The sequence below is a fragment of the Capronia epimyces genome (assembly GCF_000585565.1).
Source record: "Capronia epimyces CBS 606.96 chromosome Unknown aczIQ-supercont1.7, whole genome shotgun sequence".
NCBI classification, from domain to species: domain Eukaryota; kingdom Fungi; phylum Ascomycota; class Eurotiomycetes; order Chaetothyriales; family Herpotrichiellaceae; genus Capronia; species Capronia epimyces.
The window spans coordinates 208,375-231,373 of NW_006912910.1; the positions used below are offsets into that span (position 1 = coordinate 208,375).

At 54.5% G+C, this 22,999-nt stretch overlaps 7 protein-coding genes across 7 annotated transcripts; 5 read left to right on the forward strand and 2 right to left on the reverse strand.

Moving 5' to 3' along the window:
* Positions 1 to 309: 309 nt before the first annotated feature.
* On the forward strand, positions 310 to 1,482 carry A1O3_07874 (uncharacterized protein; the record flags this gene model as incomplete). Its single annotated transcript, XM_007737979.1, has 2 exons — positions 310 to 552; positions 715 to 1,482. 2 exons carry the CDS (start codon positions 310 to 312, stop codon positions 1,480 to 1,482), a joined length of 1,011 nt encoding a protein of 336 aa, XP_007736169.1.
* A 309-nt stretch (positions 1,483 to 1,791) lies between these two features.
* Positions 1,792 to 2,424, forward strand: A1O3_07875 (DOPA 4,5-dioxygenase; the record flags this gene model as incomplete). The annotated part of the gene is made up of 2 exons (XM_007737980.1): positions 1,792 to 2,066; positions 2,142 to 2,424. 2 exons carry the CDS (start codon positions 1,792 to 1,794, stop codon positions 2,422 to 2,424), a joined length of 558 nt encoding a protein of 185 aa, XP_007736170.1.
* A 482-nt stretch (positions 2,425 to 2,906) lies between these two features.
* Positions 2,907 to 3,998, forward strand: A1O3_07876 (uncharacterized protein; the record flags this gene model as incomplete). Its single annotated transcript, XM_007737981.1, has 1 exon — positions 2,907 to 3,998. One exon carries the CDS (start codon positions 2,907 to 2,909, stop codon positions 3,996 to 3,998), a length of 1,092 nt encoding a protein of 363 aa, XP_007736171.1.
* Positions 3,999 to 5,404: 1,406 nt separating this feature from the next.
* Positions 5,405 to 7,123, forward strand: A1O3_07877 (uncharacterized protein; the record flags this gene model as incomplete). The annotated part of the gene is made up of 3 exons (XM_007737982.1): positions 5,405 to 5,780; positions 5,842 to 6,953; positions 7,001 to 7,123. The coding sequence occupies 3 exons, from the start codon at positions 5,405 to 5,407 to the stop codon at positions 7,121 to 7,123; spliced, it is 1,611 nt and encodes a 536-aa protein (XP_007736172.1).
* A 989-nt stretch (positions 7,124 to 8,112) lies between these two features.
* Positions 8,113 to 12,252, reverse strand: A1O3_07878 (uncharacterized protein; the record flags this gene model as incomplete). Its single annotated transcript, XM_007737983.1, has 1 exon — positions 8,113 to 12,252. The coding sequence occupies one exon, from the start codon at positions 12,250 to 12,252 to the stop codon at positions 8,113 to 8,115; it is 4,140 nt and encodes a 1,379-aa protein (XP_007736173.1).
* A 1,016-nt stretch (positions 12,253 to 13,268) lies between these two features.
* On the reverse strand, positions 13,269 to 14,443 carry A1O3_07879 (deoxyhypusine synthase; the record flags this gene model as incomplete). Its single annotated transcript, XM_007737984.1, has 3 exons — positions 13,269 to 13,337; positions 13,389 to 14,171; positions 14,234 to 14,443. 3 exons carry the CDS (start codon positions 14,441 to 14,443, stop codon positions 13,269 to 13,271), a joined length of 1,062 nt encoding a protein of 353 aa, XP_007736174.1.
* A 1,394-nt stretch (positions 14,444 to 15,837) lies between these two features.
* On the forward strand, positions 15,838 to 21,952 carry A1O3_07880 (uncharacterized protein; the record flags this gene model as incomplete). The annotated part of the gene is made up of 3 exons (XM_007737985.1): positions 15,838 to 19,533; positions 19,579 to 20,826; positions 20,882 to 21,952. The coding sequence occupies 3 exons, from the start codon at positions 15,838 to 15,840 to the stop codon at positions 21,950 to 21,952; spliced, it is 6,015 nt and encodes a 2,004-aa protein (XP_007736175.1).
* Between the last annotated feature and the right edge of the window lie 1,047 nt (positions 21,953 to 22,999).

The window sequence follows — 22,999 nt, forward strand, 5'->3', positions numbered from 1 at the left end:
AAAAAGTGAAATTCCTAACATCTTCCGTGCACATGTAAGCGCCCACAATTTCCGGATTATGAACGTATCGTACAAACACAGACGAGCCCGGCGAGTCCTGCAATGAGCGGGTGGGCAAATTCTAGATATAGTCTGTAGTACGGATACATAAGTAGAGGACTACGATCGGAGTCGTTTGTATGTGGCACTATTTTCCTCGCCTTTACTCGCACGACTCACATTTCATAACTCGAGAGGAGAGGAGATTTGAAACCAGATTTTCAGTCGGCAACATTGCACACACCCTGTATAACCTACAGTAAAGCACGAATGCCATCGTCTATCCCGGTGCCTCTCGCTGCCTACATTGCTGATTGTCTGGCACCTGACACACAAACGCTGGTGACCTCAGTCCTGACCACGCCGTCGCCATGGCTGTCCCTGCGCCTCTTATACGCGACCCTTTACGGAGTCGACGACGGCCCGAGGCACGCGCAGCAGACTGGCCATGAAGTGGTTTTCGTGAGTCTGCTCAGGCCGTTGAGCTTGTGGGCGGAAATGGGAAAGAAGATGGTACGTGATTTGCATCTCTGCTTTCATCTGGTTTCTAGCCTTATTTCCTTCATTCGGCATCTCTGTGAGCCACCAGGGAGGATCGGCCCATCTGGGATATGCGTGCCATCTCCCTTTCATCTCGGTTATCAAATACTTCAAAGAGTACTGATCGCTCAACAGGGCCTGGACTTTGCTTCCTTGTTGAGAAACAGACGCATCACATACGTCGACGGGCTCACCGGCGGGATCCCGTCGACCGCGGCTACTGCTTCTACTATAGAGGCAGATACACGCCAGTTACCGACGACGAGACCCAGGAGCATTACTCTAAAGGATATCAAGGACGCTCTAGACGATGTTTTGAGGAGGCCCTCTATCTCTACATCAACAAGACCCACGCCATCTGGCCATTTGTCCTCGTCGAGATCCGCCGACGGAGTGTTCTCGCCTCGAATCCCACCGGCCACAGCCAGCCCGTTCGCCCGCTCGGTCGGGGAAAAGCCTCTCATCTTGATCGACGGCATCGACTTCTTGCTGGCCTCACAGCCGTCAGTCTCGCCCGTAGAATTGCAATCGTTTCTCGCCACTCTCCGCACGAAATGCCATGGATTGATGTTGACGTGCCAGGCCGACTCGCCATTACTCCATTGGTCCTCGACATCTGGTCCAGGCCACGAGACACCGTTGGAGCGTAATCATGCACATTTTCTCACAGGCCTAGCACACTCGGCGCGGTGGGTATTTCAGCTACGAGGGTTGGACACCGGGAGTGCAAAGGATGTCTCGGGCGTGATTCGAGTGAGCAGAGGAGGCGACCGTGGCATGTATGATGGCGTTGGTGTTGACGATTCACCAGACAGGAGTCGCGAACAGGACCTGGCGGACGGCGAGTGGCTGTATCAGCTTCAGGGTGACAGTGCAGTCAGGGTTTGGGCTCGTGGTGAATAAGCAGTTCGTTCCCGTGCCGCATCTTTTGACGGTCGAGGTGGCCGGAATCGTTTCCGCCTTGGATACGTGCCGAGTACGGAGTACGCAGCGTGTTATTATTACAGTATAGGTCCTTTTAGTGATTATGGACCAACACTCAGCTGGAATGATGCCATCCGTGCTTGATTATTGTGGCAAGCATACCTAGGTACCTAGGTATAAAAGGTATATGTTGACTGCCTGCCCTGTCAGTGTCGCATTTCTGTTGGCGATTCTGCGTTGCGTTCGGCCTGCCGCTATTCCTCCTTCATACTCTGTGACATTTCGGCAATGTCAGATCCATTTCTCTACACATATCCGTCGCCCTTGGAGGGGTATGAAAACCTTCCACCTCTTTCTGATGAGCTGAACGAGGACGGCAAATCTCTCAAGAACCCCGAAACAGGTGTCCTGAGCGAGGCATACCAGAGGTTCACGTCTGGCATTACCAATGGACAACGCGCAGGCTTCGACGTCCATATTTACTATCACACCCGAAGTGCAGAGCAGACCGAATTTGCGAGAGCACTATGGGAGAGAGTCCGGAGGGAGTTCCCCGAACTGAGGTAAGGATAATGGTGGCAGCGGCAAACCAACACTTAGTAAGGCGATGAGATGATACTGACTGCCGGCGCACAAAGGGTATACCGGTTCTGGGACCATCCGGTTGGCCCACACACTCTGGCCATGTTCGAGGTCAATATCTTCACGCCGGCACAGTTTGGAGCCTTCATACCATGGCTGGTGATCAATCGGGGTCCTCTGTCGGCCCTCGTGCACCCCAACACTGAAGATGGTGAGGATCTGAGAGCACATAGTCAGCGGGCCACATGGCTGGGGGAGCGAGTTCCGCTTGATCTAGGCATGCTGAAGAAATTCGACGACAAACGCCGTAGTGAGCAAGGAAAGGATGGGAGCAATTGAAGACTAGAAAGGATATTGCTCTTGACAATGGGGCAGTTGAGTCGAGTCCTTGCAGGCAGTTGCATTGAAGTTGTGGTCGGAAACAGGCACCTGTGTTATTCTTCACTATCGAGTACTGCGCCTTTTTCCTTTCTCTTTCTCATTGAGCCTCTTCAGCCACAAAGCAGCTTGCAGAGCACTGCCTGGGTCTGCCCGATGGTCAGGTCGGCGTCCTGAAGACCGCGCTGTGCCTCTCAGCTCGGCGGCTAAATTATGGGCTCGGCCACCGTGAAGTGAATTGCAGGTCGTCCCCTGCCTAACATGCCCGAGAGCCTGCTATTCACCAACAATGCCGCACTTCCTTTCACTCCTCGGATCTCACTCGCCAGACCCGAACCAACCGTCTCCAAATACCCGACACCGTTCGCGTTCCTCAACCTACACACTCCCCAAGTCCTCCCGTATCCCGTATCCGTCCAGCAGTTCTGGAAGAAACCGCCCAGATGCCTCCTCGTGGCTCCCGAGCGACCAGATATTCTAGAAACGTTGATCCTGAGGAGCAATTGGACGATTTAGACCCGGATTCTGTGGGGTATAGCGAGGATATCTCAGCCTCCTACACCGACCACTGGGTCAAGGATAGCCAAGTGTTTCACGAAGCTCACGAGGATTGCGAAGAGGAAACAAGGCATCCAGGTTCCCGATACTCGAGCCCCAGCACTTCGACTCCATCACGCCCTGCTCCTCGATCTGACCCTCAACCCCAACGCGCGCGGACAGCATCTTCACAAACATTGAGCGGCCGGGTGTCGATGCCTTCTCCGACATCTCCAGCCCCACCTCGAAAACGCCAGGCTATCCGTGGCAACCCAAGAGTCAGTCGGAGAAGGGATGGTTGCTTGAATACTCAACGGTCTCGCTTACACGACGCGGAACAGGACGGCGTACAAAGTCCTCCAGGTCGAGCGCTTCGCAAGCGTACTATTCAACAGACATATCCCTTCAAGTTTGAAAAGTATCGACATAATTTGGTGAAAAGTATTGGGAAGTCTGTTGAGGTTCAGACGATTGAAGAAGCTGTCCAACACGAGATCGGTGATACTCCGCCACAATCGGCGAGAAAGAAGGCCAGGTTATCAGCTACAGCCTCTGAGAGAACCTCAACTTCAATTGCAAAGAGGGGTCAGAGTTACCGATGTAGATCTGCCTCAGTCGAGATCGGCGGTTCGTTGACAAAGCTCATTGGAAGCAGCGGATATGATCCAACTCGGACAACTTTGCGCGTCTGGCTGGAGGGCTTTCCTGGCGCTTCAACTCCCACCACACTCAAAGACTGTGACAATGTGGAAAAGCTCATGGATTTCATCATCAGTTCGTGGGAGTGGAGCTTCAATGCCAGAGCCTTTCACTACGCGATTGTCACCTTTCCAAGGCTGACTGCCGATTCGAACATTCTCATCCGACCCGGTATGACGGATAGTTTCCGGAAGATGGTGGACGAGATCGAGAATTCACCAGTCTGGGCAGAGGAGGGAGCTAAGGCAACATGTGAAGTGAAGATCACCGTGTACCTGCAGAGCCCAGCCGGCGAATAGAGTCAAGGAGATGATGGAGATGGAATCCGGGGCTGGACCAATTCAGGCGTTGACGCGGTTCGCAGGCGAGAGCAAGCCTCGCGAAACTGGGCCAGGAGTCAGGACAGCCTGGGACAACGTGCTCAGCGTGGCAGGATGGATGATACTACGTAGTAGTACGTACGGTGTACGGAGTACGTACACCATCGTGTACTGTTGTAGTGGTGGTAGTATGTACGTAGTGTCAGGCACGGGACGCCGGTGCACAGGGCCCGGCGCATTCTGCAAGTGCTAGAAGCTCCAGAACTTCTGCGCAAGGTGAGGCGACAAGTTGGATGACTGGGCAGTGGACAATGAATCAAAGATGTGGGAGTCTAGGCAACTGGATCCTAAGGCCTAGTTGGCATGCTAGTGTGACAAAGTAGCCTGAAACGACCACAAGCAACTTCCCCTGAATCTTTCTTCATCCACTGCAGTGATGAGATTGGAGACCAGCAGACCGGCGCAAATTAGTCGACGAGTCAATGAGATGGACAAGAGAGCCGGACGAGAGAAGGGACGAGAGCATCTGAGTCCGGCAGTTCGGTTTGTCCTCCTAATCTGCCTCCTCACCTTGCTGTCGACGCCATCGCTGTCGCCGTCTGCATCTGCGCACGCATACACATACACATGCCCAGCCCGGATTTGCACTGCACTGCACTTCACTGTACGGAATCTTGTACGTACATATGCTCTGCCGTGCATCCTATCCGCTTTGACTTTGGCCGTTGGACGATCGACAGTTTCGACAGCGGATCGGACAGTTTGGCCGATGGCAGAGGCGGTGGTGGCCCTTACTTAGACCCCTAACGCAGGTCGCAGGCTGGCTTAGGCTTAGCAGGCTTAGGGGCCCTTAGGCTTGTGGGCAACCCGGAACCGGGCTTACGAGGCATCCACCACGCGACCCTGGCAGGCAGGCCTTCCCCGTCACTCGCTGTTTCCAGGCGCGAATCAAGCAAACACAAATCAACCATTTCCTGTAAACCAACCACAGGCACCAACTTCGACTGCCAACCTCCTGGACATCGAAGTCGAAGTCGATGAGCGAGTGACCTGGCGGGCTTGGGTTTGATTTCTTCTGTTCCTGTGCCTCCTCATCCTGCCCAGTTCCAGTTCCAGTTCCAGTTCCATTTGTTACGCAGCCGCAGTCGCAGCCGCATTCACGCTTCCCTCAGTTGCAGCCTGCGCTGGTCGCCCCTGCTTCGAGTCCCCTGATCGATCGATTAATATTGTCTCTGCACCTAACCCAGGCCGCAAACAAACCACATAGCCGGCCCTTCACTATAACTACAGTGACACTTCTACTCGAGTAGCAACCTGCCCACACCCTCGGCGTCGTTGGTCGGCAATAAGCCTGGGTTGAAGGTTCACTTCACTTTCCCGGCAGCATGGCTTCTCCTCCCGCCCTCTTGCGCAACGAGTCGCAGACATCCGGTCGCCGAAGTGCCAGTCTCGGATCTCGTCTTTTTCGGTCAAAGAGTGGAGAGGCCCTGGGTGACCGCAAGAGCTCCGGCGGTCGACTTAAGAAGAGACAAGGCGAGATGGACGAATCTGTGAAAGTCACGCAGTCTCCTCCACGCCTTCCGGGCTACACGCCACAGCCATTGGGTATTCAAACCTTTGGTGGTGAGAATTACAATCCACACGCCGCTTCTCCCCATCACCCAAATGGTGTGAGAGGTGCCCCTCCAGTGCCACCGTTGCCGGAACAAAAGGACAAAGATTTGGTTGATCCATATGCTCGAACTGAGAGCATGACCCACCGTAAGTGGAATTGAACCATCTTCCCAGATATGATTGCATCATTGACAGTACAACCGCTCAGGTGGTCGGTACTCCTATGCAACCTCGACCGTTTCCACCATCAACTCTCCTCGCAGAGTCCGACGTCGCAAAGATCCAACCCCCTACAACATCCTGATCATAGGCGCGCGGAACTCTGGCAAGACGTCTTTCCTGGATTTCTTGAAAAGATCGTTGGCTCTTCCCCCACAGAAACGACCCCATCAAACCTCCGATGGCGATACTCCGCCGTCCTCTGCCAGAGCAAGCCCGAATTTTGTGCACCATTACCAAGAAATCGAGGTGGACACCGAACGAATTGGTTTGACACTCTGGGATTCGCAAGGGCTGGATAAAGGCGTGGTCGATCTCCAATTGAGGGACATGAGCAACTTCGTGGAGAGCAAGTTTGATGACACATTTATTGAAGAGATGAAGGTTGTTCGTTCCCCCGGGGTCAAGGACACCCACATTCACTGTGTCTTCCTCATTCTCGACCCGTCCAGGCTCGATGCCAACATCAACGTTTCGCAGCGAGCCAGCAACGGAGTCGACACTGGTCGAATTGGCAAACCCGTCCGGATTGTTGGCGCGCTGGATGAGGATTTCGACATCCAAGTGATCAAGACCCTGTCCAGCAAGACCACCGTCATCCCGGTCATCAGCAAAGCCGACACAGTCACGACCGCTCACATGGCCTTTCTCAAGCAGAAAGTCAGCCTCAGCCTGAAGAAAGCCGGTCTCGATCCTCTCGAAGCTTTGAGTTTTGAGGCTGACGGTTCCGACGATGACAGACTCGACGAGCGTGATGAGGACGGTAACAGCAGTGCTGGAGATTCTGAAAGTGGCACGCCTTCGAGAAGCGATGACTCTGCAACGGACCAGCCTATCTCGAACACAAAACAACCAAGCAGTCACAAACGCCAACTGTCCAATATGTCCATGATGGATGCTTCTCTAGACAGTGGTTATGTCCCTTGGTCAATTCTCAGCCCGGACAAATACTCCCTGGAGTCAAAAGATGGACCGGTCGGCCGACAATTTCCCTGGGGGTTCGCCGATCCCTACAGCCCTGACCACTGTGATTTTGCCAAACTGAAGGATGCCATTTTTGGAGAGTGGCGATCCGAGTTGCGAGAGGCAAGCCGGGAAGTGGTAAGTTGTCACAGGCAGTCGAGCGAGCTTAAACTGACATAGTCTAGTTTTATGAGCGATGGCGGACGAGTCGTCTCAACCGTCGGGGAATCTCGTCAATTGGTCTGCCATCAGGACCTAAACAAAGTGGTGGTGGCATCCCAATTGCTCTCCAGCCTCGAGCCCGTTGACGGACCTGTATTCTGTGCAAACGCTGTCCATTTTCTTACACCCAATACCCAAGTTTGTATCTGATAACATCAGCAACGGTTAAAGAACCCGTGCAACATCGAGGTTCGCACCAACTTCTACTCACACCACGCTTAGCATCTTCATGACAACTTTGCTCCACGGGAGAGATGTGGGAGTAGAAAGGAGAAGGAAGGCAAGGAGTCGTCTGTATTTTCAAGAACGGTGGTGGCCCTGCTTGCTTCTTCATTGTCAGCTTTCACCCCTTGCATTATCGTATTTCGGTTGGGACCGGGAATGGAGCTTCTTCCCCGAGTTAGGATCCGGACATACACACGAGTCATGACACACCACTATGCCATTGGGATGTTTACACGTACTGCTCATATGAGGCTTGCTTTGGTTTCGGCAGATTCCAGACCGGGACGGGATCTGTCTTTTCCGTCTGGCTTACTTTAGTCTTCAGTTGTGCGAGCGATGGCTGACCAAAAGCTGTGGAGCGAGCGAGGAGTAGGAAGGGGATAAGGAGACTGGACGAAAGGGAGCTGCAGCAGCAATCGCAATCGCAATCGACCTGTTCATTTGGCTTGGGCACCTGAGATACCTTGGTGCCAGAAGTTGCGTTGCGCAGATCAAGGAAAAAGATCCGCTGTGTGCGTGCGCAAAGGCAAGGTTGGATTGTCGAACGTGTGGCACAGATGGTTATAACAAAAAGACGCCCAAAAACTCCCCAGACTCCAAAGCCCTGAAGGTCTCGCCGCATCGCATGCAATCCAAGTATCGCTCAATTTGTTCATGGCCGTCGTCTCCGATCGTATGCTGTGTCGCCGCTTTCCTGCTCCCAATGGCAGTAGTGCAAGCCAACTTCAACCCAGAACCCGGAACCCAGAACCCAGTCCATCAACACCGCCCGTTCCACTATGTCCCTTCCCTCCAATCCATTCTCCAAGCTCCAAACTTTGGACTCCCTCTGGCCGGCCTCTTGGTCCGCTCATGCTCGAAACATCTTCACCACTTGCTTCACAGGCTTCCTGCAGATGGGACAGATCTCGCACTGTTTCGCGCACTCAACGCAAGAACAGACGTGTCCACAGTCGAAAAACAATGCGTCAATCTCCTGTCCGTAGCAGATCTGGCAGAGGTCTGCCTGTTCGTCGGCGACCTGCCAGTATGTCGTCCCCATCCCCCACCGCTTGCCGTATTCAAACCCGCCGACATACTTGTTGCCTGTTCTGTGTTCCACAAAAGTGCCCTGTCCATGGCGCTCGTCGTTATCCCACTCGCCGTCGTAGGTGTCGCCATTGCGATATATCATCTTGCCCCCCTTGCCACATTTCTTGTTGCAGATCAACGGTCCTTCGTACGTCTCCCCTGAAGAGCTGATGCTCAAGCAATGCTCGCCATGGCCTCGGCCGTTGACTAGGGGACCTTTGAAATAATCACTTCCAAACTCGGCCAGCTCAATAGGTTCACTCGTCGTTTTGGATGCAACTGGGTGCTTTCGCTCCACCATTCGAAGATACGACGACAAATCAAAAGGATCAGAGAAGGCACCTTCCTCGTGGAGTTCCTTGACTCTGGCTCCCGAGATTGGCTCACTTACAATGATGACCATTCCATTGCAGAATGCATCATCTTTGAAGGTTTCGTCGCGCTCAACAATCACCCCTCGGACTGCTGACTCACGGCGCCAGACAGTGAATTCCTTGTCGGTGGGCCATCCCATGTGTTTGCATATGACATCCCTTACCTTGCTGTCACGTCGTGCAAAAAAGGTGCCCCGCACCGTAAGGCTTTGCTTGTCCACATCAAAGACTTGGATGAAGCCATAGACGCTCTGTGGATGTTCTTGCGGCTCCGTGGATGCCGATCCGGAAGACTCAGACGACTCGGATGACCCATTGATGGCGTCTCTCCCTTCGGCCTCGTCGTCCATAACAACAATCAGCCCTGCACCCCCAGAAATGGCCGCTGCTACAATCGCTTCCTCTACTGGGGATAATCTGATCACATCCCCATCTGACGACTGGAAATTCTCATCGCTGCTGCCTGCACCTGCCGCGGACACATCGCCTTGGTGTGCCGCCGCATCAATCAAATGACCGTGGGGCACATTGGCAGTGAGACTCTCTTCGGCAGTGGGAGGCGGCATCTCCAGTTGCATTGGCGTATCTGGGTCATTCATCTCCCCTAGTGAATATAGTGGCTGGCCCGTCCGTTCTGCGGCATGCTCCACGTCTGCAGCGACCGCGGCGTGCACCGAGGCTTGTTCAGCATCAGGAGGGGCAAGTTGTTCTTCAGGAGTGTTGTCGATCACGGCGCCTGATCCGGTTGGGGAAAGCTGTGCGGCTTGGGCCAGCTGTCTGTGATGCAGGCGGTCATGTTCAGCAAAGAGGTCGAGTTCTTCCTGAGTTTTGAGAATCGACATCCACAAGCACAAGGGCTGTTCCATGAGGCCTCCCACGGACACAAGATCCTGCAGGTTGACGGGGAAGGTCTGTGGATTCAGGTATCGTCCGACGTCCATGTGACACATCGAAAATAAGCGTACCTTCTCCGGATCTTCAAGTCGGAGCTGTTGGGTCAGTTGATGTCTCAACTCCTCGAACGTCGCGGACCTCGGTGAGCGCAGCAAATACGATCGCCCCTGTTGTCGACACCGCTGCTTGATAGTGGACATGTTGAGAAGACCTTCCCATCCGATGATGCCTTCGTCAGCATATACCTCAATACCCATATGTTCCGTACTCTCATTGTCGGGGTCATCCTCGAGAATCTCATCTTCATGCTGATATTGAGACTGGAGACGAGGGACCAGCCACTTGGGAAGCTGGTATGGCTCCAACTTGCCAGGCAGATATTCACCAAGGCAATTGGTTTTGATGTACATCGCCATATAAGCTGTCCGGCCGGTGAGGTTAGCATCCCTCAACGCTCGTCCCTCAACTCCTTCAAATTCCTGAATGCGCTTTCGAGTGTATGAGAAAATCTTATTTCCATCGCCGTCCTCAAAAGCAAGCCATTTAGTATTAGGACCACCCGGCCTTAGGACACTGTAGAATCTGCCAGAGTTTCTTCCTCCAACATGAACCATGAAGCCGTAGAGAGTGTACTTAGCCTGCTCACCTTCCGTAGAGTACTTCGAGACATCAAGCTCTTCATTCAGGATGACACGGTCGCGTAGCAGTTTCCATTCCCGTGCGGTTGTATCGAACTTCTGGCGAGCTAGATAAAGTGGCAAGAAGTTGGGCAGACGACCTTTGAGGTTTGTAGCTGCTAGAACTTGGTTTAGGCCTTGTTGGATATCCTTGACCCCTTGGACTGGTAACGGTGGCAAAGAGACAGGGCCGTCTGGAGTGTCGAAGATGTTGCTCAATTGTCTCAGTGAGGCATGGTCTCCCTCCAGTTCCAGTTCAACTGTTCTTCGGAGCACCTCCCAGAATGTTTTGACATCGTTGTAAGTTTCTCCCGAATCCTCGATAGCCTGTATGGCAGGGTAGACATCCACATACGTCTCATGTTCTCTCGTCTGTGAACGCATCAAAAACAAGATCATCTGTAGTTGACATATAACTGGTCTCGGAGGCACGTGTGAATTGCGCCGCCGCTCGCCTGCATTGAGTTCCTGAATTACCTTACGAAACGGGGCGAGGAGGAGCCAGGCGGTCATCCCAGCTACCGCAGGGCTGTGATGAAGAGGGGGTGTACCCATGGGGTAGTAGCCAGCGAGCGACTTAGAGTCCCATTGGGTCTCTGTGTCAGACGAATGCCACCACAAGGCCTGGCTGGGGTCGTCAAAGATGCGTATATAGGCATCGATGGCGAGAGTATCGTTTCGAAGAAGGGGTTGCCGTTGCAGATGCTGACGAATGTGAATATCGCTCCAGGGGCCGACAAAGTCAGTCCATCCCCAGTCGTCGTTGGACTTTGCAAACTGATGCTGGGAAGACATGTAGGTGCATGTGCGTGGCTCGTCTGGATTGTACATCACCATTCCTAGCTGTGCTGGCACTCGCCAATCCTCTTCGACCGGCTCTCCGACATCTCTGACGTCTAGTGATTCGCTGTCAGTGCCCATCTGAATATCGGGGCCGGGACAGGCAGCGGGATCGTTTTCATCTGGTTTCTGAGAACCTGAGGGCGGCATATGGCCTGCTGATGTATCAACACTGAGATCTCTCGAGCTAGTTTTAATCGTCAGTGTTTGAGATGGAGTAGCTCCGGTCCCGAGCTCGGCATCCGGAGGCCCTTCAAAGAAGGCAAAGGTGCACTCGGGGATGTCCCCGTCTGGTTTTGGAGGTTGCTTGCTGCACTTGATGTAAGCGCTCAGGGAGGAGCATTTGTTGCCCCGAGGATAGAACTTTATCTGCCAATAGTTCCCATCCACCTTCGCCACTGGAGAGACCATGACTCTGGCGTGATTCGGGTTGTCTCTAGTACCTCTGACACCTTTGACAACCCAATTTAGCCTCAGCTTTTTGACAGGCCGTTGTTCTGGATCTTCAACATCTTGATAGATACGCTTCTCGATGCTGGGTACATCCAGGGCATTCAATTCTGTTCCTCTGGCCTCTCTCCTTCTTAACTCGTCCAATTCCTCGTCGGTAGGAGTAGTTAGGTCATCTTCCCAAGTCGCCCATACCGGAACGTCACGCCTGGGTTCCTGCACAACAGCTGGAGGTGGCAGAGAGATCTGAACTTCTTGCCCCGGTTGTTGACCTGGCTCCTCTGTCTCTTGACTCCCGACCTGACCTTCTTCATGCATCTGTTCAGGGACGTCCGTCCCTATGCCAGGCCGCTCTTCAGTCGTGCGAAATTGTTCCTGTGACGGCACAGATTCTGTAGCTGTTTCTTGCTCCGGCCTCAGGGAGATTTCTGGACTTGGGAGAGGAGCATCTGCCATCTCTGTATCAGGCAGCTCAGGTGCCGGTGTTGTTAACCCGCTGTGAGGCCGTGGAGGGCTAGAGGCAACCGTAGGGCCGATGACGGCTTCTGGCAGAGGAGACGGCTGGGTATGAGGTCCTGGACTAAAAGCCGAGATGGGAACGACGGTGACATCGGGACTGAGGACATGTGGAGGAGATGCGTGTTGAACCAACACTGGTCCGCCAGCGTTCTCCGAGCTCGCCATGGCTGAAGAGAGGTAGATCGAAGAGAAGTCAAGCTGATGGATATCTGAAGTTTGTGAGGGGAGGAATTCAAGAAAACGCGAATCAAATCTGGGACGCAACCAAAATCAAAGCCAAAGATGCTACATGTTCAACGCCGGTTCACAAGGGTAAGGTGAGTCTGATGCTTGACAATGAGACGAGAGTGACGAGAGTGACAAGAGTGACGGAAGAAGTCAAGAGATCAGAGACGGAAGTCGTGAATGATATAGACAGCAGTGTGAGTGTGCACATACAGCACACAAGTAAGTCTAGGGTGTTTCTGACCGGTGGGAAGGACTCATGGTAGAATCAATCAGGCAACGGCATACAAAGACACAGGCAACCAGTGCAGTTTCGCCTTGCATGCAGCCAGCTTATCGGAAGCATTGCTATACTAGTAGTAAAGTCGCACCCCGGGGGCCTCAGCTAGTGGGTGACTCCCCCCACGGACCGGACCCACGCGGCACAGCTACTTCACAGGTGCTAGGCTGCTAGGCTGCTAGGCTGCTAGGGCCCTTAGGCCCCGAAGCTCTCCATCCGTCACCACCCACCTACACCGTCCTCTTACTTGCTGGCCTCAGCGCCGCAGCCAAAAAAGCAAACCGGACCCTGGACCGCGTTTCCACTGACCAGCACTTGAGGCGGTTTGTGAGGCTCAGCGGACCCGTTTTCTGGACAAAATCACATAATGACTCCTCCCTCGAGCAGGCAGCCTCCGAGTCTTGCTGCTCAAATCTACTGGCACAGTCATCGTTGGGGCCTGCGCCTTAGCCTAATGCCGTTCTATTGGCTTTGCCGCAGCTCCTCACGCTCAACAATCGCCACAGTTGGCATATCAGCCTGACTGACCTTGGCCGAACGGTTTACGGTGTACTGTACGGTGTACGGATACAGGTGCCTACGATCTCATCCGCTCATGACATCGATTTGCGTCTCCCTCGCCGCATTTGAAGATTGTTGACGGCAAAATGAGGGCCCCAGTGCCTCAGGTGATATCTCATGAGTCTGGTTTAGCAAATGTGGCTGCCACAATCAGAGGAAAGGCTACCGTGGCTTCCACGTAGACCTGTTCGAGAAGATTAACATTGCTCCTCAACAGGCGTCGTACATCTCTCACCTTGACACTATCTGCGTCTACTTTGAGCTTGCCCCAGCTGACGGCCTCGTCTGGTCTGGCCCCAGCGTCACTGCCGTCGAATTCTTGGGCTGTATTGATATACACCGCACTTTCGGCACCATTCCGCATGAGGCATGCATTAGCAATATGATGCTTCACCACGCCACCGCCCAGGATGATCATGCCCGCCCTTTTGGCCCGCACTGCGATCGTGTTGATTTCCCGGATGTCTCGGGCAATGTCGATGCCAAGGTGCAGGGGCGAGGCTTTGAAAGAATGAAAATAAATCATGTCCCCCAAGCTGCCATCGGTCAAGGCTGGACAAAAGACTGGGATATTGTTCTTGTATGCCCAATAATACACGGACGATTCGTCGTTGATTTCTTTTCCCAGCCGCCGGATGATTCGACTAGGAGTCCATAGAAATCGTTCACCAGTACGAGCAAATTCTTCCTCTTGCTCGGCCAACAACGTGTCGAGGATGGGAATGAGCCAATCCTCGAAGGCACAGTAGTTGTTGTTGGGGACCACCAGGTTGCCAATGCGATTGAGACCCTTTGCCCGTAGCGCAGCTCCTGATGCGGAGAAGGAACCCAAATATGTGGGAGCCAAACATTTGATGAAGTCTTCCTCGATACCACCGGCCGTCGTTACAATGGCCGACACGTGGCGGTGCTGTACGAGGTAGCGAAAAGTGTCCCGCAGGCCCGAAGAAATCATGTTCGACGTGTAACCCAGGAAGATAGTCGCTTTTTCGCCCGTGTCGGCATCTCGCCATGATCTCTGGAAGCAGTCAGAACTGCTTATGGTGCGCAATTAGAGTTAAGAGGCGGGTGGTGACCGACCATGTCATTGATGATACGTATCGCATCGCCTATGGAGCTGGATTGGAAGCCTTGTCCCGTAAGCTGATCGACAAATTTCGAGATGATGCTTCGTTGTTCTGCTGGTAAGGACAGCCAATCTATGCCCGTGACCTGCTTGACCCCTTCCGGCACAGGCTCTGAGGGGACCAAGACGGCCTCGGTAGCTTTCGTGGGTGGCTCAGAACCCATGGCTACGTCTCTGCTGCGGGCCGATATGGTTCAGGAACGGTAGCTCTGTTAGGGGCACGCTGATGGAAAGCATTAAGATGTATTTTTGATTCTTGTCGAGTTGATCCGTTTCCGCTGCTGGTGGCAACGTCATTGGAGCCATAGGCCTAGGAAATTTTTCCCTGGCCGAGATCTGGGCGCCAGAAGTGCTTAATCGGCCCTTAGGCCCCTGCAGTTCCTCCCTTGGGGGCGCTCCCACTGCTAGGGGCTGCCCCCTCTACAGGCAAGTCTAAGATCCGTCCGGCAAACCTTCCCAGCGCCCGAGCAGGGTCCATGGTCCTGGTAATGGAACCGTATTTACATTTGCGTTTCTATGGTCTACCACCCAGGGAGTGCATAAACTGTCTGTAATAACACCAAACACCGCTGTCATAAAAAGGACCAAAGTGCAAAGGGTTAGGTAAGGTACCTTACCACTGCCACCACTGCTGGTGGATCAACGGCTAACTGCTGCTAAACCTCCCCAGCGCTTCTGGTTGCCTGATCCTCTCTTTTGTCTTCTTTCCTCCTGGTCTTTACCATTCTTCTTCTCAAGCCTATCCGACAGCCTCCCACATCGAATCCACCGCTTCGCGTACCTATTATACTCCAGTCACCGGCGGTATACGTGTCACATCGTGTCCTGATAGCGCGCAATCCTAATTACTGTCGGCCGCGACTGTTTCCCGGACTAAGCAGAGCGTGCTCATTCTGCCAACATTTGAACATCAACCACGCGCCGGACAGTCGACCTTTCTTTCCGCCGTGTCCAATCCCTCTCACAATTCCCGATCTTAGCTTGATCGACCACGACGGCCCTTGCGCAGGCATTAACAACGCGGCTAATTTCCGTCTTGGGCGCCCTGTTCGCAGGGAGCGTGTCGGCAAAGGATTCAATCGGCTGTCGTCTTGGTGAGTAGGGTCTTCCAGCTCGGCCGCAGGTCACGTTTCGACGTCAAGCGCGGAACGAGTCAGACGGAGGCATCGCCAGCTTGGTCTTATTTAAGGCTCTTGGTGGGTGCCGCTCTCGCACCGGGCTTTCCCAGACAACACGAACCAGACAAGACGAAACGTTAGCTTGCCAGTCCGATACCGCCAGGGTAGGTGTTTCGGGCGAGTCAAGTGTGGCAGCAGCGTGGCGACCAGAGGCGCAGCTGGCATCTTCAGGAAGGCCGAATAATTTGCGCCCTCCAAACGATCCACCCAGCACCTGGGGGCGGCGTTTCACTAGTACGACCCGAGCAGCAACCTGCAACGCACGCCCGCCCTCACTTCTTCCACCACAGATCTCCGCCCGCCGCCGCACGTGATGTCCCCGTTCCAATCCAGGTAGCGTTTGTCCCGGCTTACTTAATATCGACCCCGTCCAATCGCATATGTCGTCGAGGTATCCTCCTCCCGCCAGAGATCGCTCGCCGTCTCGATATGATCGCAGACCTTCCGCCCCTTACAATTCTCTAGGTTCTTCCTACAGGGGTCAGGCTGACATCGCCCCGCCCTCGTCGGATCGACCTCCTCCCCGCGGACCCAAGGCTGATTCTCGAGGCGGCGCCAGCTTACCCTATTCTTTTGCCTCCCGTGGGCGCGGCGGGTTCCCTGCTCGCAGTGCTGATACCTGGGATCGCGATCGGGAGCGAGACCGTGACCGTGATCGAGATGGCCGCCCAGGCGCACCGTCATACCGGGGCCGGGATGACGACCGCGTGGATTGGCCCAGGCGTGACCGTGATTTCGGCCCTGGCGACCGTGGCGTAAGTTCTGTGAGGGAGGGCCGACCATATACCGGCAGAGATCGGTCCGCTTCCCCCAGTCGCGCGCGAAGAGACTCGCGCGAGTCTGTCCCCACCGGTTTTCCGCGGCCGCCTGATTCGGCGTCTTCATACTACACTCCAGCAGCGCGAGGCGGCCTAGGACGTGGAAGGGGGCGAGGCGACTGGGATAGAGGCAGAGGAAGAAGTTCTCTTGTCGGAGAGCGAGATCGTGATTTATTTCATCCTCGTAGTCGGTCAAGAGATGGTTGGCGGGATCGTGACTTCGAGCGGGGCCGTCCACTGCCCTCAGATGCCGAACGTTCGGACCGCTATGATTGGCGAGAGCATGACCGCAGCCGGGAGCGTGATTCGAGAGGACGGGATCACGATCTATGGCCTAGGGAACAATCCCCCGGCAAGAGCTCCGTGGGCACGGCAGGTGGGATAACCACTACCCCAGCCGCAGCTACGGCTGATCGGCCTGGGAGATCTGCCATGGACATCATTCGAAGACTATCGACTGCCCCGATTTCTGCAAGTTCTGTTCGCGATGGACGACGTGATGAGGAGCAAGCAGACTATTTTGGAGGCCCCCGAACAGACTTGTCTCGGCGTGAAGCTTCTCAGAGTACACAACAGCCTTCTGCTATTACTGCCCTCGACTATGGTCCTCCGCCGCCTGTGCCCTCGGTCACTACACCTGCGACCGAGACGTCCGCTCCCCCTAAGTCTCAGGTTCTCAAGGCTGACTCAACGACAAACTTATCATCTACTTTCCAACCACCTAGCGGGCCAAAGGCGGCAAGGACGTCTAGCGCAGCAACACCAGGCCATAATATCAAGGCTGCGCCGCATCACGACTCTTGGAATCGCCCAGATGGTGCTTCACGCCCTCTGCGATCGAGCCTCACTCCTACTGCTAGCAATATCTCCAGTGATACCACTATCAAGAAAGATGAGCCAGTCGCCGAGCCGAAACCACCTACAGCTCCGGCCGCAAACCGGGCTATGCCACCAAATGTCCCCTCGGGTCCTCGATTGGCCACGGCTCCGCCTTATAGACAAAGACTGCCTTCTACGGAACCAATAGGTTCTGCCCTTGCCCCTACTGTCTCGAGAGAATCTGCCAAATCCACCGTACCAGATACCAGATCTCCTGTGATTCCAACAGGACCTCGTCTGGATAGGGAAGCGGCCAGACAGTTACCGGGAACAGGCTCAAAAATATGGGTTTCTCCTGACTACAAGCCAAAGCCATCGGTGATCAACCCCTCGAACAAGCCGTATCAATTAGAAGGGCGCGACAGGACAGGTGCTATCCCCACAGGGCCAAGACAACAAAGTACATTCCACAATGCCGAAGACAAGGCGAAGGCAGTGTCGGGTTCGTTCAATTCTGTTCCCTCGGTACCATCAGGATCCAGAGCCCTCGTGTCAACGAGTCCTCATATCCAGGGAGAAAAGATTACTTTGTACCATCCCAAAGAGTCTACTGATCAGCAGCAGCAGTCAACCGACGTGGAAATGCCGCTCCCTGCTTCAAGCGAGGACGAAGATGAGGCAGAAGACGATTCGTTCGACGAGGAGTACTTTAAAGAATCTGAAGAACGATTCCGACGGGAAATGACTCTGCTTGAGGCTCGAATGCCGCCGCCTCTACTACAAGACGAGTCTATCGTGGCTCTCCTCATTAGGCTGCAGTTCCTTGAGATGCTTTTGAAAGAGACTCTGGCACGACCGCCTGACACGTCCGCGGTTACCACCAAAGAAGAAGAGATCTCGGTGCCTGTTGGGGTCTCAACTGGCCTTCCGTCGCCAGACCGTGCCTCAAATGAGAGCGATACCCGACTGGAAAATGACGAAGATCAGCGGCCTTATCCTAAAGGCAGACCCCTCAAGCAGCCCCATATCAACCCTATACCGACCCCGCCAATCGAAGATCTACCGTACCTTAAAGTGGGACCGCCTGGAAGAATCGTATTTGAAGATTCCGACAATGAGGTTGAGCATGAAGCTGTCTCGATTCTTCTTCAACAAGAGTTTGAACGAAGCGCTTGGGACTGGAGGAGTGATCTTGAAGATATGCATGCTGAGTTTCGACGAAAGTACCCTTTGTGGAAGCAGGAAGTTGTCCACCTTGACCATGAGAGACGTGACCAGCAGGCCAGCCCGGCTCCAGCGTCCCCAGCACCGTCTGTTACAGCTTCAGTCACCCCTTCGTTAACCCATGAACGCACCCGAGGAGCCAGGAATACTACAGAGGCGGATCTGCAGGCTGCCATCCTGATGTCCCAGCAGTCTTTGAAAGAAGAGGAGGAGAGAAGAGAGCGAGAAGCTGCTTCCAGCTCTCACCCGAATTACGATTTGGAGGCCGTGATCCCTCCAATGTTGAATCCTGCCGACGCAGAGCTATCTAAATTTGAGGAGACAAATGGACTGACACCGACAGAACTTGCATTGGATGTTTTCTGCTATCTTCCTCCGGAGGACGACTTTACCGAAGAAGAGCAGACTCTCTTCATCGCAGCGTATTGCCAGTACCCGAAGAAATGGGGCAAGATCGCTGAGTCTATCCCTGGGCGGACGTATCAGGATTGCATCCTTCATTACTATTTGACTAAGAACCAAGCGCACTACAAGGACCTCTGGAGACGATCTCAACCCAGGAAAAAGCGCGGTAGGGCCGCGACCAAACCTCGGTCCACAGCTCTCATGTCGGAATTGGACTATCGCAACGATCCAGATGCAGCACCTGTTGCCGTCACGGATAGTGGAAGGCCGCGACGAGCAGCGGCTCCCACGTTCGGAGACGCGGCCAGCGAAGCTGACTCCTCAACCCCTGTCCCACAATCAAAGAAGCCCGCCGCCTCCGTAAAGGATGGGAGCGCAGAGCCGGTGTCGGCAAAGACCACCCGCGGGCGCAAAGCTGGAATTGCCACCAGGAACCGCCGGACGAAAGCCCAGATCCAGGCCGACCAGCAGGCTCAGCTTCTCAGTGCCACTGAAGCTCCTGCAGGAAAGACTGCGGCTAGTACGAAGGGAGAGAAAACCCGCCCTGTTCTGCATGCGGAAAATGTCCCCATCAGACAAGAGGTGGCGCCTATTCCACAGGTACAGCGCGCGGCCGATGTTCTGGTGCAACAATACCCTGTCTCCGACATATCATCCGTGCCTGCTGCGGTCCTCCAGAATCCCGTGATGTCGCAGGTGACAAGCTATTGGTCGGTTCCTGAGCAGCATAAGTTCCCCGAGCTTCTAGCATATTTTGGACATGACTACGCAGCGATAGCGGAGTTCATGAAGACAAAAAGCGTGACAATGGTGAGTCGTAGTCAAACACCCTGCATTCCGGCTAATTCGTTGCAGATCAAAAATTACTTTCTTCGACAGTTGAACGACGGCAAAGAAGAACTCGAGAGACTCGCGCAGAAGGGCGATCAGATGAGGATGGCTAGCGACGTCTTGGGGCAACCACCGAGTCCTATCATTCCTCCCAAACGTCGATATGATGCAACGTCCACACTGGGACCAGCCGCTCGTCCTACGACACAAATCGATCAGACCATGGCCGACCCTGAGGTTGTGGTGTCGGCCATCAAGCAAGGCATCATTGAGGACTTTCCCCGCAACACTGTGGAAAGGAATGCCATTGGTGAAGTAGTCTCGAAGCCTCGCCCAGTCGCCCGAGAGGTCATTCCTGCCATTACTGAAGCGCCCTTGCCGGGAGCGGCTCTGGCCAAGGCAGAAGAGACCCCGAGATTGTCAAATGACCGCGGCTCCTTATATGGACCGAAGCCATTGCATGGCCCGAGATCTGGAGTCTTTCAAGATGAGCATCTCGGCTTTCCCCCTTCGCGCCAACCACTTCGAGGGCCGCCACACGAGCTTCCGTCCCAGATACACGCTCAGCGTCCTCAAGATCTCCCTCGAACAGAATCAAGCCAGCCAGCTCCTATGTCGGCAGTTACGCACACCATCCTCGGACAGCGGGATCCTGTAGTCCAACCACACCAGAGACCTCAAGGTTCTGGAGCCACGTTAGTCCAAGTCCCGCAATCTCAAGGCGATAACTATGACCAGCAACCTATGTATCGACCCAGCCATAGCCGCACCAATAGTGCAGCTACTCCGAGCCACGTCCCTCTGGACCCGGCCCAAGATCTACTACCCTCGCGGCGTCGCATTGAGAACCAGCGCATCTTGTATGGAATGGGACCAACTGTTTCCCCTGCCCCAGCGTCAACGCCGATACCTGCGTCTCAACCCCTTAGGGTCGACATGCCACAGCCTGCTTCCGCGCCGCCCCCGGCTGAGCCTTCCAAACCTACTGGCAAGCGTTCCAATGTGTTTGGCCTGCTCAATGATGACCCACTAGACCCGCCACCAAAACGACCCTCGCTTGATGCAGCGACACGACAGTCTATGCGTTCACCACAGATTGCCCCTGTTCCTGCCGCTCAACCCCTTTTGCAGCCCTCTAGAAGCCAGACAGTCCCTGACGACTTGTCGGTAAATAGAGCAGTCAGAACGCCATACGGACATGGCGGTATTGCTCAGACTGCTTCTGGTCAGCAGGCGCCCGCCGAGTACCCAGGCGGATTTTCCGCGACCCCGGTTGCTGCGCCTAGTAACGAATCGTGGATGGACCGATTTGACCCGCGGACTCAAGGTGTGCCCACTGAACAACGAAGTCACCACCAGTCGCCCGGCCCAGGCCATTATTCTTTGGTACCTCCGAGAAATGAACCCCCCATGGTATCGGTACGTCCAGACGCTCCTAGAGGTCTGGAACGAACAGCACTTGATCATCGACGGTCGCTCATGGGGCAGATCAATCAAATACCACATGCACCTTCGCCTCCGCCTCAACAAGCTGCCCAGCCGGCACAGCAGTATCGATCAACGTCTGGCTCATCGCAGCATTCTCGAGTTGCATCCGTTGGATATTCAACTGCCCCAACAGCCAGCCCGACCATGTCGCTCGGTCTTCAGCAGTTGGCACCAACCCACCCACAATCAGCAAGCTCTACTCCGGGGCCGGGCCTTCCCCAACGAGGGCCGTCTCTCGACTACCAGCCTCGCCTCACGATTCAACAACACATGGCTCAACAGAACCAACAAAAACAAGATCAGCAGCGAGAGCATGAAAGGCGGCTTAAGAGAGCCCGAGAACTTGAAATGGCACAGCGTGACCGAGACCGTGAGCGCGAGCAACAGCATCAGCATCATCATCATCAACAGCAGCAGCAGCAGCAGCAGCATCACTCGAGGCGAGACATTTACGTCATTGACCAGCATCCTTCACCAGTGGTGTCTCGGCAGAATCACCTGGGTACAGCGGCTAATCAGAGTCATATGGCGTTCGCTCAGCGCGAGATCCCTCGGACCTTCACGCCGCCTCACATGCACAGTCACAATCACAATCAATATCCAGGCCAGGGTGCAGGGAGCCTGGGGGTCCCCCAACATCAGCCCCAACACCAACACCAACACCAACACCAGCACCAGCACCAGCATCAGCATCAGCACCAGCACCCGCACCCGCACCCGCACCAGCACCAGCACCAGCACCAGCACCAGCCTCAGCCTCAGTATCAGGTTCAGGCTACGGCGGCTCCTCCTCCGCCCCATCCGCCCCAGAGCACAACACAGCAACCACACCACCAGCTGCATCATGTTCACCATCCACAGCAGCCGCATGTTCTACATCCCGGAGCCGCAAGGCATTTCCGCACCCTGAGCCAAGGTGGGGAGCCGAGACGGGAAGATAGACGCTGATTTGCGACATATCATGCCTCCGGTTGTCTGTGATCTCAATTCGGAATAGGCCAGCTCAAGTCTTCTTGATTGGCATACCTGTACGGATATCAGTTTCATATCCGCCTTTGCGCTTTCCCATCCATCCATATTATTCAATATTCAGCGCTGCGACCATAAAAAGACAGTCTCTATGCGACTTTACTCAGTGCTGAGGAGATGTAACCTTAGATGTTGGCTTCTACGAATGGAGGAAGTGTGGCAACAGTTTTGTTATTCTTTTTGGTACTGTATGCGCCTGCTCGGCAATTGAATGATTTTCGATTGCAAAGAATGCGTTGTTAATCCCCGAATGTGTGGTATGCGTTCTGCTTTCTCTGGCATGGGAACGAATGCCACATCTCTTGAGTCTTGAGGTTGGGGGGGGTATTAATAGGTTAGGTAGGAACTCGGCATGCTGGCGTTACTGGGTTACTGGGATGCACGCATGCGGAGAGGGCATCTATCGCATGTCTGTTAAGATATTGTAACACTGTTGCCAACAAGGAGCTGGGTTTGTGACCAATACAAGCAACACTATGATTGTAGGTGGTCTGAGGTCTGAGGTCTGAGGTCGGAGTCGCAGGTTGGGCGAGCAAGAGGGCAGGGGAGGGGTATGGAGAGGAGAGGAGAGGAGAGGAGAGGAGAACAGCACAGCCACAGCCACCGCAGTCACCTACTAGTAAGGCCCTTAGGCCTATAAGCCTCCTAAGCCTTGGGACTGGCCTCCTAAGCCCCGAAAGTCTTCGGTGGTACGTCAGCGGAGCAGCAGCGGCGCGTAATTGTAATGCAGGAGCCTGAGAGCAGAGGGTGAGGCTGGTCCTCCGTAACTTGAAAGAGGCCAGGCGTCGACGATACAAACGCTCAACCTCCAACAACAACTTGCTGCGGCTCTTCTTGCGAAGAGCTAGAGACAAGACACTTACGCGGTCGGCCGCTGTCACACACCTTTGCCCTTCTTATTGTCTCTTGTCTGAGACACTGCACTGAT